Below are 17,608 nucleotides of genomic sequence, written 5' to 3'. Positions count from 1 at the left end.
TCACCAAGCAATCACAGCCTTCTCTTCCCAACCTGCATCATTTTGCAATGTAGAATTTCGAAGGCACCATAGACAGTAGCCAACAGACCTCTAGCAGAGTCATGGGATTTGCTCAAAGGGATAACGATACTTAGAGAAGGAGCAGGAACCGGCATCCTTGTGCCTAAAACCCTGCCCATTGCTCCTGTCTTCCTTCTGCATGTATATTGAGCTCCTACTCAAAAACTTACAATGCAAGCTCCTAACCAGTCATCTGGGCCTCTCCCCAGGTTTTCCACAATCGACTTCTCTGACTTTCTGTCCCACTTCTTCCTGACACAAATAAGAGCTAACACTTACTGAGCGTGAACACGCGCCAGGCACTATTCTGAATGCTCTACGTGTATTAACTTAATCGTCACAAACCTAGGAAGGAGGGTACTGTTATTGCTGCCATGTGGAGCAATGAGACGACAAAGACAGACCTCCTTCCCCAACCTGAAATCTCTCCCCTCCCCCTGTCTCTGTTCTTCACTTTTCCCTCCCAACACTGTTCCGGCTCTCTCTTCCAAGGGCTCTACTCTGACTCCCCCGAGCGACCAGCTGTCTTTCCCCTCCTCTTACCCAGAACACATCATCCATTTGTCTGGCTCCCTTGGCACGCTGTCTATCCTGCTTTGTGTTCGTTTTCTGCTTCAGTGTCTGTGTCCCGTTCCCCCGCGGCCCCAGTTACTCATTTCTGAGTCTTACATATGCCTTTGCTACCTGGGCACCCGGGCACCTGGGCACCACCACAGTGCTGCACACAGCACTCTCATCTCCCTTCTGTCTGATACTTCTGCTTCGATCTTGCAAGCGAGCGCCCTACCACACAGGGACACCTGGTCCAGAGCGCAGTGCCGAGGCCAGATGGTGAGGGGGGGGCCAGCTGACGGATTCGGACATCTCAAGAGGAGCTTTCCCGTCAGGCTGTTGAATGGGACTGAGTTCCTTGCCGGCTACAGAGGCTATCAGGCTTGCCTCTAGGCTGGGGAGTGACTTCCTTTGGGCTCTGTAGATTTAGATAACTGCCCAGTTTGCCTCCTTCCTTCCCCTCCCCCACTTACGGCCTGGCCTTTACCAAGAAAGGCCTGGGATCCATATTCATTTGGTTTTTTGAGAATAAGTCTCCTCCTGCTCATGCCCTCTCCATGCTTGACAGAAGGCTGTGGCCTCATTTCCAGATTCCTTTCTTCCTCCTCTGGCTTCTCCGAATTTCCTGCCTGCCTCAGTGGTGTTCTTTTCCGTCTCCTCCCTGGCCCAGTAGCTCTCTCACCTATCCTACTTCTTCCTCCCAAGTCACTGACCTAGGTATTTAAATTCTAATCACAGCCCCACTCTTGATGTGCTGTGTTACCTCGGACACGTTACTTTCCCACTCTGGGCCTCATTGTTCACATCTGTAGAAGCAGGCAGCTGGACAAGATGGTTGAGTGATGCCCTGCTGAGCCCTACAAGTTCATGCTCCCTTTTACAGTCCTCCCCTCCTTTCTCGGGTCTTCTCTCCCAGAGGAGGCTTGCCCTAGCCCCAGGGGAGCTGTGGCTCCAGCTCCCGTTCCCTGTCTAAGCGACCAGCCCAGGGCCTCCTCCCCAGCTCTGGCCCCGGCTCCACTCCATGTGGCCCGTCTGAGAGGCTGGCCCCAAGCCTGGCGGCAACTCCACATTTCTCTGTTTTTCCTTTTTTTTTCCTCTCTTTCCCGGAGTTAACAAGAAGCAGATGTGGCGCACGATGGTTGGAGAGGTGGGGGGAGGAAGGGGGAGGCTGGACCGCCAGCCAGACAGGGGGGAAGGGAGTGAGCAAGAGAGGGAGGCGGGAGGCCAGGGCCCGCCCCGCAGCCACTCTTGCGCCTCTGAACAGCCACAGGGGCAAAGCCCTGTCACCCCCAGGATCCGGTCATTGGGGAAAACAGATAGGGAGACCAGAGGAGGGCCAGCTGGGGCGAGGGGGGTGGAGGCCCAGGAAGCAGCATCTGAGAGGGGCAGGGACCAGGCACAGGAGGCCAGGGGGCACAGAGAACAAACTCCCCTCAGAGGTGGAGAAGAGGAGAACGGAAGGAACCAAGGGAGGGACAGACAGGAGCCTGAGGAGGAAAGAGGAGGGGGAGAGGGGTCAGGCCAGGCGGCCAAGGAGGAGGCGTGTGGCTGGGGGCTGCCGCCGGCAGGAAGCTGGGGACAGGACCCGGCCCCGGCGCTGTCCCTCGGAGCAGAGGCATCCCGGCTCCAGACAGAGGCGCCAGTGGTCAGGCCGGGATGTGCCTCTGAGGACCACTGCGGAGCGCCCCCACCATGGCCCCCAGCACCCTCTGGAGCTGCTACCTCTGCTGCCTGCTGACCACAGCCGTGGGGGCAGCTAGCTACCCTCCTCGTGGTTATAGCCTCTACACAGGGGGCGGCGGGGCCCTCAGCCCTGGTGAACCCCAGGCCCAGAGCGCCCCCCGGCCTGCCAGCCGCCACAGGTAAGAGTCTGGGTCCCAGCCCAAGGCTGGAGGTGGGTGGGAGGGTGGGTCAGGAGGTTGGTATCCTGGTCCTCGCCTTGGCTACCCTCTCCGGGGCCGTATGCCCTAGTGCAGGGAAGAGGGGGAGAGGAAGCCCATCCATCAGGTGGCCCTGCACAAGCCCGCCTTCCCGTGGGGCATTCCCAGGGCCCCCTAAATAGATAGGTCCCTCCCTTACCTCAGGGGGACCCGTAGTTAGGTGCCCGGGAAAACTCCCCTGAAGGGCACGGGCCGGGCCTTCCTGCAGGCTGACCGTTGCGTCCCAGCCTGGTATCCTCCGGCAGACCTTTATCCCTTCTTAGGGCTTCCTCGGCCCCATCCAGTGATCTGTGATTCTTTCTGACGCTGCGGCTGCTCTGTCCCTTCGGGCTCTCCAGCCGGACACAGATCAAAGGCCAGCATGAATGGGGCCAAGAGTGTAGAACGGCAAGCGATGAGAGGGGCAGCGTTCATCAATGGCTTATTCTCTACTTAACCCTGAGCTGGACCCCTGCCTGCCCTGTCCTCTTCTCTTAGGGGTGGGTGGAAGCCAGCATCCAGGGGATCACCAGAGGGACCCGGCCAGCTGGCTCATACAGGCCACGCTAGGCTGAGGATTGGGACAGAAAGGGACATGAATGAATGTGTGAATTCAGAGGCTCCCCAGGACCCCCCAGCCATGAGAATCAACTTCTTATAGTTGTGGTTTTCCATTCTGTGCTTCCTTTTGCTGTCTTGAAAAGTCTTTACCGACTCTTGCAGCACAGGAAAGCGTGGGGGGAGCTGCCCTGCCAAAGTCCTGGCTCCTACAGGTCCCCAGGGGCCCTTCATCTTTTGACCCTCCCTCAGCCCCTCTGGTAGCCCCTGGGCCCTCCTCTGGGGCTTGTGTCTTGGCCCTTGGGCCCAGGTGGGGTTGTGCCTACAGGAACTGGTGTGCCTATGTGGTGACCCGGACAGTGAGCTGTGTCCTTGAGGATGGAGTGGAGACCTTCATCAAGCCCGACTACCAGCCCTGTGGCTGGGGCCAGCCCCAGTGTCCCCGCAGCATCATGTGAGCCCCAGTGCTGGGGGATGGGTACTTGGTGGGGCTGGGCTAGGACAGAAGGAGGGCAGCCAACTCAGGGAATTTGTGCAAAGCAGGCAGCAAGGGACAGGACCAGGGGCTTCGGTCAGAACCATTTGAGAAGATGCCGAGGCAACAGTTTGGGGTGGATACTGAGGGCAAAGTTACCTAGACCACCCTGCCAACCCCCAAATGCCTTCTCTGTGCTGAGTCAGGCCCCAGAGGAGGAGTTCGAGGTTCCAGCATAGGACAAGGGGAGGAAGAACAGAGATTTGGCTCCTGGCCAGAAAGCTGACAGCTGTCAGCTGAGCACAGACACATGCTGGACAGTAAGGGGGACCCAGCCTGAGGGACATGCCTTGTCCACCACCAGCAGCTGCCCATCTCTGAGGACAGGTCCCAGGGTCACTGACAGTACAGGGAGGAGTAAAGAGGCCTCCCTCTGCCTCTCCCAGGTACCGCAGCTTCCTCCGTCCTCGCTACCGAGTGGCCTACAAGACAGTGACAGATATGGAGTGGAGGTGCTGTCAGGGGTATGGGGGCGATGACTGTGCCGAGGGTCCTGCCCCAGCGCTGGGTCCTGCACCTACCACACCACGCCCCCGGCCCCGGCCCGCCCGCCCCAACCTCTCCGGCTCCAGTGCAGGAAGCCACCTGAGTGGACTAGGTGGGGAAGGTGAGTGTGGGAGCCGCTGGGGAGAGAAGTGGGAGCTGGTACCGGGTGGAAAATGTGGGGCCAGGTTGTTGAGGGAAAAACCCTGTGCCCCAAGTCAGAAGGGAATAGAAGGGAGTAAGTGAGATCACTGAGATTCTCTGCCTACCCATGAAGCCCATGCACTGTGTGTGTGTGTGTGTGTGTGTGTGTGTGTGTGTGTGTGTGACAGAAGCAGATTGAAAGAGAGGGAGAGAAAAAAAAAAGGCTGAGAAAGAGAATGTGCTCACGCACGCCCACATGTGGCTGAGATACTTCCCAGTTGCGAGCCACTTTGGGAGGAAGGGGGAATTCCTGGGAGAAGCTTGTTCACCACGGGGATAGACTACAAGTCCTAGCATGCACTGCACCCGACTACAGGTCCCAGACCCCTCAGTGGCCTCTGGAGACTTCAGGTCCCAGAATGCAGCAGTCCCCCCTGCTTTCCTGTCGTGTGTGCACCAGGCACTGTGGACAGACGTGCTGTGTTTGCCTGCCAGGGAGATAGTCATGCTGTAATGATGGAAACAGGAACTTCTGGCTGATTCTCCCACCGTCCAGCTAGAGCCCCTGCAGACTTCCCGCAGAACCTCGCCTGTCCCTTGGTGTTAGGGACAGGTGCTTGCCGCCCAGGAACATCCACTGTTATGGGGTCCACAGTGCCTCCCCATATTCCCATTTCACAGATGAGAAAACAGTTTCTGAGAGAAACTCTGGATAGTAGACTTGGTGGTCAAATGGATGCCCTGGGTTTGAAACTTGCCTCGGCCACTTACTAAACTCGTAATCCATGGCCCAGTTCCTTAATGTCCCCTGAGCCTCAGTCTCACGGTCTACAGAACGGGGAAAGCTGTGATATCTGTCCGGTGGAGTTTGGTGTAAGGGGTGGGGGAAGCCATGTTACAAATTGGGCCTAGAGGCATTCAGTAAATGGAGTTTCTTTCCATCTTTTCTTGCCCAAATTACCCAGCTAAGGAGTGGCTGACTCAGCCAGGAGCTCTTGCTGGAGCCGGGGAAGGCAGGGCCTCAGAGGTAGGCACTGAGCTCTGAGGCCCGGCCCCTCCACCTTATGCCTTCGCCTCTCTGCCAGGTCCTGGGGAGTCAGAGAAGGTGCAGCAGCTGGAGGAGCAGGTGCAGAGCCTGACAAAGGAGCTGCAGGGCCTCCGCGGTGTCCTGCAGGGACTGAGCGGGCGCCTGGCGGAAGACGTCCAGAGGGCCGTGGAGACGGCCTTTAACGGGAGGCAGCAGCCAGCGGACGCAGCTGCCCGCCCTGGCGTGCACGAGACCCTCACTGAAATCCAACAGCAGCTGCAGCTCCTGGACAACCGCGTCTCCACCCATGACCAGGAGCTGGGCCATCTCAACAACCATCACGGCGGCGGTGGCGGCGGTGGCAGGGCCCCCGCCCCAGCCCCGGCCCCTCCTGGCCACAGTGAGGAGCTGCCGCGGGAGCTGGAGCGGCGGCTGCAGGAGTCCTGCTCCGTGTGCCTGGCGGGGCTGGATGACTTCCGCCGGCAGCGGCAGGAGGACAGAGAGCGGCTGCGAGTGCTGGAGAAGCGACTGACCTCGGTGGAGGAGCGGCAGCGGCAGCTCCCCGGGCAGGCCGCGGGCCGCAGGCCCCTTCAGGAGTGCTGCCCTCCGGAGCTGGGCCGGCGGCTGGCAGAGCTGGAGCGGAGGCTGGATGTAGTGGCCGGCTCGGTGACAGTGTTGAGTGGGAGGCGAGGCACCGAGCTGGGAGGAGCGGCTGGGCAGGGGGGGCACCCCCCGGGCTACACCAGCTTAGCATCCCGCCTCTCTCGCCTGGAGGACCAGTTCAACTCCACTCTGGGTCCCTCACAGGAGCAGGAGGAGGGCTGGCCCGGGCGCCCTGGGGGCCTGGGCCACTGGCTGCCTGCCGCCCGGGGCCGACTGGAGAAGCTGGAGGGACTGTTGGCCAACGTGAGCGGAGAGCTGGGTGGGCGGCTGGATCTGCTGGAAGAGCAGGTGGCAGGGGCTGTGCAGGCGTGTGGGCAGCTCTGCTCCGGGGCCCCGGGGGAGCAGGACACCCAGGTGAGCGAGATCCTCAGTGCCTTGGAGCGCAGGGTGCTAGACAGCGAGGGGCAGCTGCGTCTGGTGGGCTCAGGCCTGCACGAAGTGGGAGCAGCCGGGGAGGCCCGGCAGGCTGCACTGGAGGAGCTGCAAGGGGTCGTGGGCCAGCTCCAGGGGCGTGTTGACGCGCTGGACGAGACGACGGCGGAGTTCGCGCTGCAGCTGAACCTCACGGCGGCACGGCTGGGCCAACTGGAGGGTCTCCTGCAGGCCCGTGGGGATGAGGGCTGTGGGGCCTGTGGTGGTGTCCAAGAGGAGCTGGGCCGCCTTCGGGACGGTGTGGAGCGCTGCTCCTGCCCCCTGTTACCCCCACGGGGCCCCGGGGCCGGCCCCGGGGTTGGGGGACCAAGCCGAGGGCCTCTGGACGGCTTCAGTGTGTTTGGGGGGAGCTCAGGCTCAGCCCTACAGGCCCTGCAAGGAGAGCTGTCCGAGGTTATTCTCACCTTCAGTTCTCTCAATGACTCACTGCACGAGCTCCAGACCACCGTGGAAGGGCAGGGTGCCGATCTGGCTGACTTGGGAGCCACCAAGGACCGTATCATCTCTGAGATTAACAGGCTGCAACAGGAGGCCACGGAGCATGCTACAGAGAGTGAGGAGCGCTTCCGAGGCCTGGAAGAGGGACAGGCCCAAGCTGGCCAGTGCCCCAGCCTAGAGGGGCGATTGGGCCGTCTTGAAGGAGTCTGTGAGCGGCTAGACACTGTGGCGGGGGGACTGCAGGGCCTGCGTGAAGGCCTTTCCCGACACGTGGCTGGGCTCTGGGCTGGGCTACGGGAAACCAACAGCACCAGCCAGACGCAGGCAGCCTTGCTGGAGAAGCTGCTTGGGGGGCAGGCGGGCCTCGGCAGGCGGCTCGGTGCCCTTAACAGCTCCCTGCTGCTGCTGGAGGACAGGCTTCACCAGCTCAGTCTGAAGGACCTCACTGGTGAGGGGGCGAGAGAAGGCATGCGGTGGGAGGTGGTGGGGGGGGGCCCTTTTAAGTCTTTTCTTTCTCCTATCCCTACCCCACAGTAGCCAGTCTTAATCTCATCTACTTTCTCCTTGCTCTGCCCAGCATGAATGGCAGACCCATCACTGTCCCGGGGGTCGGTTTGTCCACAACAGATGACCCAAGTTCCTGGCTCCCCACTCTCCACTGGCAGCTCAGACAGGCCTGTGGGCAGGGGTGGGGTGCTGCTCCGCCAGCCGGGTATCCAGCACGGGCAGCAAGGTGCCCCACCATCTGTCCATGGAGCCATGACTTTCCTTGTCCTTTGGAAACTCCTTTTGTGGCTTTCCTTCAACTGCATTTTGTCACTGTAGGGCCTGCAGGTGAGGCTGGGCCCCCAGGGCCTCCCGGGATACAAGGACCCCCAGGCCCTGCTGGACCTCCAGGACCTCCAGGCAAGGATGGACAAAAGGGACCCATTGGGCCACCAGGTATGTGCGATTCCTACTGCAGCGGGAACTCCCCCACTCCTCTAGCAGCCCTAGGCTCGACATTCTATTCTGAATTTGACAGAGAAGGGAGGAAAGGGGCAAGGAATGGGGCGGGGGGGGGGGGCTATATGGCTGACAGGGAGTGACTAGGAACTGGGACAGTCACTATATGAGCTAGTTGGATAGGGTGGCCTCGCTGCTGTATTGAAGACTAAGGCTGGGCTCACAGGGCTATGTAGGGTGTGAAAGGCTGGGGGCTAGTTGCACTGAAGGGACCCTATTCCTCCTTTTCTTGACACCCCCCTTCCTGCTTTGGAGTCTGTGTGACGCCTAGCACAGCGGAGAGATTCAGCAGATGTTTGCTGAGTGACTTAGTGAGAGCTGCCCCCTTCTTACTGCTCCCTCTTGTCTTCCCACAGGTCCCCAAGGAGAGCAGGGTAAGTTCCTCTCATCTGGTGCTGGAGGGAGGGGAACTGAACTAGGGGTTGGAGGATGGAAGGCCTCAGGCAGCCCTGGAGGTAGAGACCCAGGAGGGGAAGGGGGCCAGGCAGCTCTGCACTGAGCATCCACTCTGACACCCCCCCCCCCTTTACCCCTACCCAGGAGTGGAGGGGGCACCAGCAGCCCCTGTGCCCCTGGTGGCCTTTTCAGCTGCCCTGAGTTTGCCACGGTCTGAACCAGGCACAGTGCCCTTCGACAGAGTCCTGCTCAACGATGGGGGCTATTACGATCCAGAGACTGGTAAGCCTGGAAGCAGGCTGGCTGGGCAATGGGGGAGACGGGAAAGGCTGTGCAGTGATATGTTCTCATTCTTGCCCCCTCAGACAAGGGGAAATCTCATGCTCTGGTTTGGGGAGATCCCTACTTCCTTCATTTACCCATTTTCACCACAGCTTGGGTAAGGGGTGAGCTGGGGAAGGCAGGAGCGCTTCTGTTCAACAGCTCTTTATTGGGGCCCCGGGGATGCTGTAATGTGCTGGGCGCGCAGTAACGAACAAAACGCCAAATGCCCTGCCCTGGTAGAACTTACACTCTAGTGGAAGACAGGTGAAAAGAGCCAGCAGGTTCCTCCTTAGTCCAGGAGTTCTGGGTGGGCTCCCCAACACCTCCCTGGCCCCTGCAACCTGTCTCCCCTCCTGACTGCCATCCTTGTTCCCAGGCGTGTTCACAGCACCACTGACCGGGCGCTACTTTCTGAGCGCGGTGCTGACTGGGCACCGGCATGAGAAAGTGGAGGCCGTGCTGTCCCGCTCCAACCTGGGCGTGGCCCGCATAGACTCCGGTGGCTACGAGCCTGAAGGCCTGGAGAATAAGCCAGTAGCCGAGAGCCAGCCCAGCCCCGGCGCCCTGGGGGTCTTCAGCCTCATCCTGCCGCTGCAGGCTGGAGACACGGTCTGCATCGACCTGGTCATGGGGCAGCTGGCGCACTCAGAGGAGCCGCTCACCATCTTCAGCGGAGCCCTGCTCTACGAGGACCTGGAGCCCAAACAGGTGTAGACAGGGGGCTGGGCCCGACCGGCCCTTAGTGTCTACGCCGGCCAAAGAGCCAGCTGGGGCGGCGGGGCTCCCCCGGCTTCCTGCCTGGGGTGGGGCTCCGTCCCACCACGCCAGCCCCAGGCGAGCCGCCGTCCCTGTCCCCTCTGTGGCACAGGCGCCCAGAGCAATCTCTTCGCCACGGCCTGAGCGCGCCGGGTGGGGGACTCTGGCATCCCCTCGTCCAGACTTTTGGCCTGCTCGCCGTCCCCTGCAGGGCCGACTGCGGAGGAGCCCATCCTCGCACCTTCTGCTCCTCCAGCTGGCCTCCAGGCCGATGCAGGGCTCTCCCGATGGGCTCCGGCCCCCACCGCCATACTAAACTATTCAGGAATAAAGACACTTGGTTTTTCTAAAAAACAAAACAAAACAAAACAAACCGTCTGCTCCAGTACGTATTCAAGGGTAGACAGAAGTACACAAGGGATGGACGGGGTGAGGGAGGTGAAGCCCCAGGTTCGGGACCCTGGTCGCCCCTCCTCCGGGCTCGGTGGCTCTGCGCGCACTTGCTGTGCACGCGCCGGCGGCCCGTGCCCGGCGCTCCTCTCCGGAACGCCCGTTCCGCCGGCGTCCGCCAGGGGGCTCTGGGAGCAGATTCCCGTCACGTGACCGCCGTTGCTCACCTAGCCGCCCCAGCTGCCCGGCGGGGGAGGCGGGGCCTCGAGCTGGGATTGGCTGGACCTCGGGGGCGGGGCGGAGCCGCGGCGACGCGCCGGGGAAGGCTAGGGCTGAGGGGGCCAGGCCGCAGCTTCGAGGCCCCGCACTACCGCGGTCTCGGGTCTGGAGTGGGAGTCGCAGGTGCAGGAGAGGGAGGGGCAAGGGGCGCCTTTCTACTGCACTTTTTTTTGCATTCAGGAGATTGCCTAGCTGCAATCTAGAGAGGTTTGCATGAGCTTCGAGTCTGCCTGACAAGTGAGGAAATGAGGCCAAGAAGCGGAAAAGGTTGCCATCTGCTGGGCCACGCCACCTGCTAAGGGAAGGCTGGGGACCAAGGCCTCGGGGGTCTGCGTTCCCAGGCCCGCCCGGTGGGCGTGGGGAGCAAGGGCCCTGCTCCGTTCCCTCGAGACTGCAGAAAGCTCTCTGAGGGGAGGAGCTCAGGACGCAGAGGAGGAGCCAAGTCCGCCCCAGGAGCGGGGACCCGATCCTCGGGGATAAAACGCAGAGCCCGGGAGGAACCCCGTCAGCCAGGCGGGCAGAAAGCTCCGGGAGCGGCCTCATGGAAGACAAGCAGATCCTGTGCGTGGGGCTAGTGGTGCTGGACATCATCAATGTTGTGGACAAGTACCCGGAGGAGGACACGGACAGCAGGTAGGGGCGCCCGGGCCCCTCGGACACCCCAGGGGCCGCTGCAGCCCCACGTTTGAGCCCGGCAGCTCAGACCCCAGGTCCGCGGGGCCAGGGGCCCCGCAGTGAGAGTCCAGCCTCGGGAGCTGGTGTCCCGTCCCCTCCGCCCGGGAGGACCTAGGGAAGGAATTGAGGCCGTTAGTAATAAAGCCCAGGCTTTGGATAGCACTGTGTTCACCAGTTGCCGTTCCAGGAATCATTGTCCACGTTTTACCCATAAGCAGGTAGATGAAGAGATTTAACCAAGGGCGCAGAGCTAGTAAGGTGCGCGACCAGCTTCTCTCTTTTTAACAAAAAGACGGCTGCACTTGCCTCTTACCAGCATTTACTTCTAATTTATCTACCACGTATATCTCATCTATTTCTTAAATCTTGAGGTAGCTTACAATAAGTATGCAGTTAGACCGCAGGAACATTTAAAACCGTGGTATTTGAGCTTCACTCTAGCTTCAAGGCCTTGCTGGCACTGGAGGTGTATTTGGAGATGCTGTGGGTGGTGGATAGAGCTGGTTCACGTGCCATCACCAACGTGTTTCCCTGGCGCTAAATTCCAAAAGGAGTTTACCAGAAGTCCTTTTTTTTACAAAACACAGCGTCTTTCTTGGTTGTCTGGTAAAAGTGGAAGAGTCGCTGGTTGGCTCTTACATTTACTCTTGATAAGAACCTCACCGTTAATCACTGCAATCCCAAGAGGGCATTTCTGTGGGCTAGAATCTTTGGGTCCACCCAGCCCCGTCACATGCATTACACATAATTTCCTTACAGCAGCCAGTGGGCAGTATGGAAGGGTCAGTAGGATCCTCTCTTTATAGATGATGAAGCAGCTAAATATGTGGAGAAATTAAATAAGAATCGTAAGACCACATAGTTAGTGAGTGACAGAGCAGTAATTACAACGCCTAGGAATCTAGTGCTCCAGGCCTCGGTTGTCTCCTGTGCTCCCTCTGCCCATCTCACGGAGTTGACCCTTTGCTTTGGGCTGCTTTGTTTGCCAGAGGTTAGAGCCCTTGCCAGGGCACAGGGACAGTGGGGGAGGGGCACAAGGGGATGCTGCTCTGTAGACCTAGCCCCCCTCCCTACCAGGTCAAGCTGGCCCCAGGATGCAGTGCACCGTGAGGAGTTAGGCCTCCTCTCAAGAGAACAGTGTGGATCCCAGGACCGGAGGGCCCGGGGAGGAACCGGAGTGCCTGCTTTTCACAAGAGCTGCAGGCCCATTCCCTTTGAGCTTACTTAGGGGGAGAGGTTAGGATAAGGAGATCCTCGGGGCTCCCACTAGGACGAGCTCATTCTGAAGGTGGGCGCAAAGGAAAGTGCCTCTCTAAAGAGACCCTTCCCATGTTCTCCATGCTCTCTGCTCCCAGGGTGTACCCCCCTCTCCCCCAGACCCATAGCTCTGCTCCTCTGCTGAGCAGAGCCCTTGCCCATAGGGCCTCTGTCTGTCATGTGCCTAGCCCACCCAGCCCACCTTCTGGACTCTGTTGTGCTTCCCAGATGGGCAAGCCCAAGTGGGGACCCAGGCCTTCCCAAGTGGGCACCTCAGCCCCATCTGTCCCAGACTCTCTGTGCTCCACGGGCAGCTGGGACTCTCAGGAGCTGCCACCTGGAACTTGGCCAGACCCCTGAGGAACGGCCCTGCCTCCCAGAGTCCAGGCCAAGAAGAGCCTTCCAGAAAGCATCCTCTTGCTCAGCAGAGCATTTCTGCACAGGAAGTTGGGTATTCGTGTGACTTTGAAGGATCTCCACAAAGCCAAAGTGTGCAACCTTTCTGTGAAACCTCATCCAAGCTGGGGCCTAACTACTTTCTATTCAGAAATATAGAGCGCATTGCAGTGGTTTAGGGAGTCAGGAAACCTGGGTTCTGACAGCAGCTTTGTCATGAAGTATTGGTGTGATCTGAGCAAGTCAAATCCCACTGGGCTCCCCCTTTCTAATCTGCATGAAAATTTCTCTAAAGCTCATAGCTTGAGTAATGTTTGACCTTTTACAAATTAGTATCTTTTCTTTTTTTTTTTTTTTTTAATGTTTAATTTTGAGAGCAAGAGAGAGACAGAGCATGAGCTGGAGAGGGACAGAGAGGGAGGGAGACACAGAATCCGAAGGAGACTCCAGGCTCTGAACTGTCGGCATAGAGCCTGACGTGGGGCTCGAACCCATGGACCATGAGTGGGATGCTCAACCGACTGAGCCACCCAGGCACCCCAAATAGTTTCCTTTCTAATAAGATCACGGACACCTTTTCCCAAGGCTGAAGAGAACCACAGGGTTAAGTCTTGTGTGCCAAAATACCTTAGCCTAAAAATTCTGTTTCATTTCTTTCTTTCTTTTTTAAGTTTATTTATTTTTGAGACAGAGAGAGACAGAGCATGAACAGGGGAGGGGCGGAGAGAGAGGGAGACACAGAATCTGAAGCAGGCTCCAGGCTCTGAGCCATCAGCCCAGAGAGCCCGACGCGGGACTCAAACTCACGGACTGCGAGATCGTGACCTGAGCTGAAGCCAGATGCTTAACCGACTGAGCCACCCAGGCACCCCTGTTTCATTTATTTCTTAATTAGTGGTTCTTCTTACTGTGAGGCCACAGTTACTCTTGTTTTTGGAACTGGAAGAATATAAATAACAGCCTGCACTGTTTACCTCCCAGTATTATTGGAGCACAATGAGAAATCGTTCCAGTGCTTTGACATGCATAAGTAATCATTTTTGTTGTTGAGAACAATGCAGTCCTTCGGGTGTATCTCCAGTTAGTTTCCTCGGAGTACACCTTGAGTTAGGTTTCCAGCAAAGATAGAGAAAAACTGAGGGAAAAAAAGGTAATTATGTGATGGGATGTTGTGTTAACAAACCTTATTGTGGTAATCATTTTGCAATACGTGCGTATATCAAGTCACCACATCGTATACCTTAAACTTATGGAGTGTTATATGGCAATTATATTTCAATAAAACTGCCAAAAAAAGGGGGGGAAATGGAGAAAAACTGGTCTTCATCCAATAATCTTTTTTTTTTAATTTTTTTTTCAACATTTATTTATTTTTGGGACAGAGAGAGACAGAGCATGAACGGGCGAGGGGCAGAGAAGAGAGGGAGACACAGAATCGGAAACAGGCTCCAGGCTCCGGGCCATCAGCCTAGAGCCCGACGCGGGGCTCAAACTCCCGGACCGCGAGATCGTGACCTGGCTGAAGTCGGACGCTTAACCGACTGCGCCACCCAGGCGCCCCTCCAATAATCTTAACTTTTGACATTGCGTTTTTAAATCTTTAAAAAAATTTTTTTTCCTAAGTTTATTTATTTTGAGAGCGAGGCAGTGCAAATGGGGGAGGGGCAGAGAGAAAGGGAGAGAGAGAATCCCAAGCAGGCTCAGCACTGCCAGCGCAGAGCCTGACGTGGGACTTGAACCCACAAAACCACGAGATTGTGACCTGAGCTGAAGCCAAGGGCCGGATGTTTAACAGACTGAGCCACCCAGGCACCCCTTAACCTTGACATGGTAAAAGTTAGCTTTCCCTCCACATAACTCCTACATTGGTTACAGCATACAGGTTTGCTCCCTGTCTTACTTATTTTGACCTGAGTTGTTACTGAAGCAGGCTCCCCAAGGACAGGAGTAGGTAGCAGATTTGACACCTTTGGGAAGAGGCTCTTGAGTTATCCACCAATCAAGGTGGAGGCTGAAGGTCCCTCTGCCGGGGGGGAGAGGTGGGTCATTGTAACCGAGGAGGAGGTCACCTGAGTTAGTGGAGCCCTCCTCTGAGATACCTGAAGGAGTGAAAATGGAAAAATCAAGATGCTTCCTGAGGGAGGCCTCCCAGCTTTTACACGCCCCGGGGCCCTGCCCCAGGACTGCGTTCAGTCTTGCTTATCCTGGCATCAGCCTGCTGGAGCTGCAGGGACCCTCCCTGTGTTTTGCAGGTGCTTGTCCCAGAGATGGCAGCGTGGAGGCAACGCATCTAATTCCTGCACCGTCCTCTCCCTGCTTGGAGCCCCCTGTGCCTTCATGGGCTCGCTGGCCCCGGGCCATGTTGCCGAGTGAGTGGAGGAAGGAGCGGGCAGACTGCCCTGTAGAAGGAAGTCTTAACCCTGGGTGGGGGTGGGGGGCTGGGGGCAGGCTGTGAGAAACGGTTTGTGGCCACCAGAAATGGGTGGGAGGGCCACGAGTGGGGCACCAGCATCCCAGACCCTCCCAAGCGCAGCTGTTTGCTGCTCGGGTGCTAATGCTCTCCTGTGAAAGCTTTTATTTCCACAGCCTGTTTCCCTGGCCACTGCCCAGAGCCTGCTCAGCTTCCCACCTTCTCCTTCCTTGCTTCCAACAGACTCTGCAATGGATGTGACTTTGCCCTTCTCAAGTCCCTAATCCTGGCTATGCTTGTGGCAGGAGGCAGCTAGGGACCTGCTGTCCCAACCCTCCCTCGGGGATGTCCAGCATCCATGGTCCTAGGGTTCAGGCCCACGGTTTCTTCCCCAGCTGAGGGGGCAGGGCCACTGCTGTGTCCCCGTGGTTCACTAAAGCAACAAGAGCAGCCTGCCGAGGACACCCTGAAGCCACGTGCTAAAGCTGGGCCCAGGCCCAGGCCTCCCAGCTCCCCGGCTGTGAGGCTGCAGCCCGTAGGTGGCCCGTACGCTTTCTCCATGTTGGCTGCTGTGGGGACCCAAGAGCCCTTTGACCCCTGGCCCCGCCAACTCAGCAAACGCTTATCAGGAGGTGAGGCCCACACTTTGCCCACTGTGGGCACGAGGGCAGGCTGCCAGGTTGCTGGCCTGTGAAGCACAGCCCTTTGAACCCTGGTTTCATGGGGGTGCCGCCAGAGCCCAGCCCCCTGAGCTGTGGCCAGATTCTCTTCCTCGGTGATCCAGCACAAAACAAATCAGTGGGCAAGGGCCCGCCCTGTGAGGTGGGACAGAGGGACCTGGTGCCAATAGCTGGCCACTTGTCAACCTTCTTCAGTGGCTGTCTTCCTTCCTGTTCCTCTGGCTTAGGGTGGTAGACTCACCTTTCTGGAACAATAATGCCGTTAGGTAGGCCATTCCAAATTCTCCCCCTTTGTTCAGCAAGCATTTAATGAGCACCTACCACGTGCTAGGCACGGAGGGTACAAAAAATCATTTGGAAAACCACCCTGTAGTTTGCATGCTTTGGAAGGATCCTACTATTTAAAGGATCTTTGAGGTGTACGACGAGGAATGATGCCCCAGCTTGATGCCTATATACAAATCTGTATTGTCCAGCCAGCGTGAGAAAGGCCAAGATGGTGGCTGGACCAGCGGTCATAGGACACTTTCCAGAGACGCTGCGGCCAGGAAGCGTGGGGGTGGCGCAGTCTCCCCCAGGGTCCACCTCCCACTCACTCTGATTAGAGGGGATTCTGGGGAAGAGTCCTGGACCAGGCCCCACGTCGAGGAGCATCAGGCACTGGGAGCCAGCTCACTGCCTGCGGGGTTCACCTTGCCACGAGAGGTGAGGGTGGTGGGTGGCCTCACCAAGGCAGCACCACTTCCTGGCCGGGTATCACGGAGGCAGCCGCGGACTGAGTGGAATCCCAGTAGCACTCAGGGGACTCCCGAGAGAAGAGTACCGTGAGGATGAGTGTGTAGAGGGCAGCTGGGGAGCGAAGTACCACCTTGGTGATTATCAGTTCTGCCAAGGCTTTGCATGAGACAGACCACAGTGCCCTCACCTGCTTCGTTCAAACAGGGCACGTGCTCCAGGCCCCCAGATCTACCCCATCTGGGTTCACTGAGCACATCCTTTCTGGCTTGAGTCAGACTGAAGGACAGGATCCGGGTTGGAGTTTACCTCAGCCAGGACCTAAAAGAACGTCCCTTAGTGTTTCTCTCACTGAGTTCCAGGCTCTGTGCCCCTGCCTCTCCTGCCCCCTGGCATAGCCTCTGACAGCACGGTGATTCCCGGCTCCCTCCTAGCCCCCTCTGCTTGCAGCCAGAGTCCCTGCCGCCTCCCTCCAGTCCCCAAACCCTGTCGAACTACACCTCCCCTGGGTTACTCCGTCTCGGCAGTTTTGTCCTGGATGACCTCCGCCGCTATTCTGTGGACCTACGCTACACAGTCTTTCAGACCACGGGCTCTGTCCCCATCTCCACAGTCATCATCAACGAGGCCAGTGGTAGCCGCACCATCCTCCATGCCTACAGGTTTGTACGCCTGTCCGCACCTTGCCAGCCGCCGCCGCCGCCATCACCGAACTCCCGGAACGGGACCCTTCTTCTCAGAGAGGCACCCCTGCTCCGGCATTCCTCCTCAACCCTGAGGGAGGCCCAGGCCACTCGTAGGCTCTAATTTGTGTCTCCTTGCCCTTCCCTTGGCTCGGGCTCCACCTCAAGCTTCCTGGTGGCCGACTTCAGGCAGCGGGGCGTGGATGTGTCTCAGGTGGCCTGGCAGGGCAGAGGGGAAACCCCATGCTCTTGCTGCATCGTCAACAACTGCAATGGCTCCCGCACCATTGTGCTCTACGACACGTAAGGCCCCCCCGGCCTCGCCCTGGCACGGCCCACCAATCAGTTCCCTCCCTCGCCACCGCGGGCATCCCAACCGCCTGCTCTCTGCCGCCTCTCTCTATACCAGAAATTGTCCTCATGCCAAACTGCTCAGTGATTTCTGAATTGTTTTCAATTAGGAGAGAAGTGAGGTGGGAAGAGATGTGCTTTGTTTTGCCTGGTGACTTGGCCTCGGTCACTACCAAGGATGGGCGGGCAGGCCTGCGCAAAACATAATTCGTGATGTAATTCCTCCGTAATTGGCCAATCAGCAGCCTGGGTATGGGTGTGGGGAAATTGTTCTGAGGAGCGGGGGACAGGAGGTGTGATTCAAACCATCTGAAGCCCTGAAGGGGACTCACTGGAATTTCCAGGATCAGCCCCAGGGTTGGCAGCCTGCAGCATGGCACCAAGGAGCTGGGTTTGGGTGTTCAGAAGAGATGAGCCCACCGCGAAGCTCCCTGCGTAATGAAGCCAGGCCAAATGCCAC

The 17,608-nt window shown here is 58.3% G+C and overlaps 2 protein-coding genes across 15 annotated transcripts in view; both read left to right on the top strand.

Annotated features, from left to right (window-relative positions):
• Nucleotides 1–1,797: 1,797 nt before the first annotated feature.
• On the top strand, nucleotides 1,798–9,646 carry EMILIN1 (elastin microfibril interfacer 1). 2 transcript variants are annotated; one of them, XM_047851493.1, is made up of 8 exons: nucleotides 1,798–2,474; nucleotides 3,418–3,543; nucleotides 4,011–4,231; nucleotides 5,337–7,259; nucleotides 7,637–7,753; nucleotides 8,173–8,190; nucleotides 8,357–8,494; nucleotides 8,913–9,646. In XM_047851493.1, the coding sequence occupies exons 1-8, from the start codon at nucleotides 2,305–2,307 to the stop codon at nucleotides 9,248–9,250; spliced, it is 3,051 nt and encodes a 1,016-aa protein (XP_047707449.1). In that variant the 5' UTR covers nucleotides 1,798–2,304; the 3' UTR covers nucleotides 9,251–9,646. The 2 variants fall into 2 exon arrangements, with proteins under 2 accessions (XP_047707449.1, XP_047707450.1); XM_047851494.1 differs by having other exon boundaries at nucleotides 2,337–2,474; nucleotides 2,816–3,543.
• A 360-nt stretch (nucleotides 9,647–10,006) lies between these two features.
• The window catches only part of KHK (ketohexokinase), a 35,451-nt gene continuing 27,849 nt past the window's right edge, over nucleotides 10,007–17,608 (top strand). For 10 of the 13 annotated variants that reach the window (XR_007150722.1, XR_007150725.1, XR_007150727.1 and 7 more), the window contains exons 1-3: nucleotides 10,007–10,594; nucleotides 14,542–14,658; nucleotides 16,549–16,776. Coding sequence is in view for 7 of the 13 variants with exons in the window: in XM_047851522.1 (XP_047707478.1) it covers nucleotides 10,503–10,594; nucleotides 14,542–14,658; nucleotides 16,549–16,776 (437 nt within the window). In the remaining 6 variants the exon portion in view is untranslated. Of the gene's footprint in view, nucleotides 10,595–14,541; nucleotides 14,659–16,548; nucleotides 16,777–16,965; nucleotides 17,101–17,608 lie in introns of all 13 variants that reach the window. The other 3 variants (XM_047851520.1, XM_047851519.1, XM_047851521.1) reach the window with 3 other exon arrangements.

The sequence above is a fragment of the Prionailurus viverrinus genome, chromosome A3 (genome assembly GCF_022837055.1).
Source record: "Prionailurus viverrinus isolate Anna chromosome A3, UM_Priviv_1.0, whole genome shotgun sequence".
Lineage (NCBI taxonomy): Eukaryota > Metazoa > Chordata > Mammalia > Carnivora > Felidae > Prionailurus > Prionailurus viverrinus.
Note: the sequence above shows the minus strand (reverse complement) of the source record. Positions and strands in the feature narration are given on the sequence as shown.

Bases quoted from the DNA above. Each gene is read 5' to 3' on its own strand.
- EMILIN1 (XM_047851493.1), top strand. From the start codon at position 2,305: ATGGCCCCCAGCACCCTCTGGAGCTGCTACCTCTGCTGCCTGCTGACC. The intron at 2,475-3,417 runs GTAAGAGTCTGG...TTGTGCCTACAG, and splicing joins CGGCCTGCCAGCCGCCACAG to GAACTGGTGTGCCTATGTGG. The intron at 3,544-4,010 runs GTGAGCCCCAGT...TGCCTCTCCCAG, and splicing joins CAGTGTCCCCGCAGCATCAT to GTACCGCAGCTTCCTCCGTC.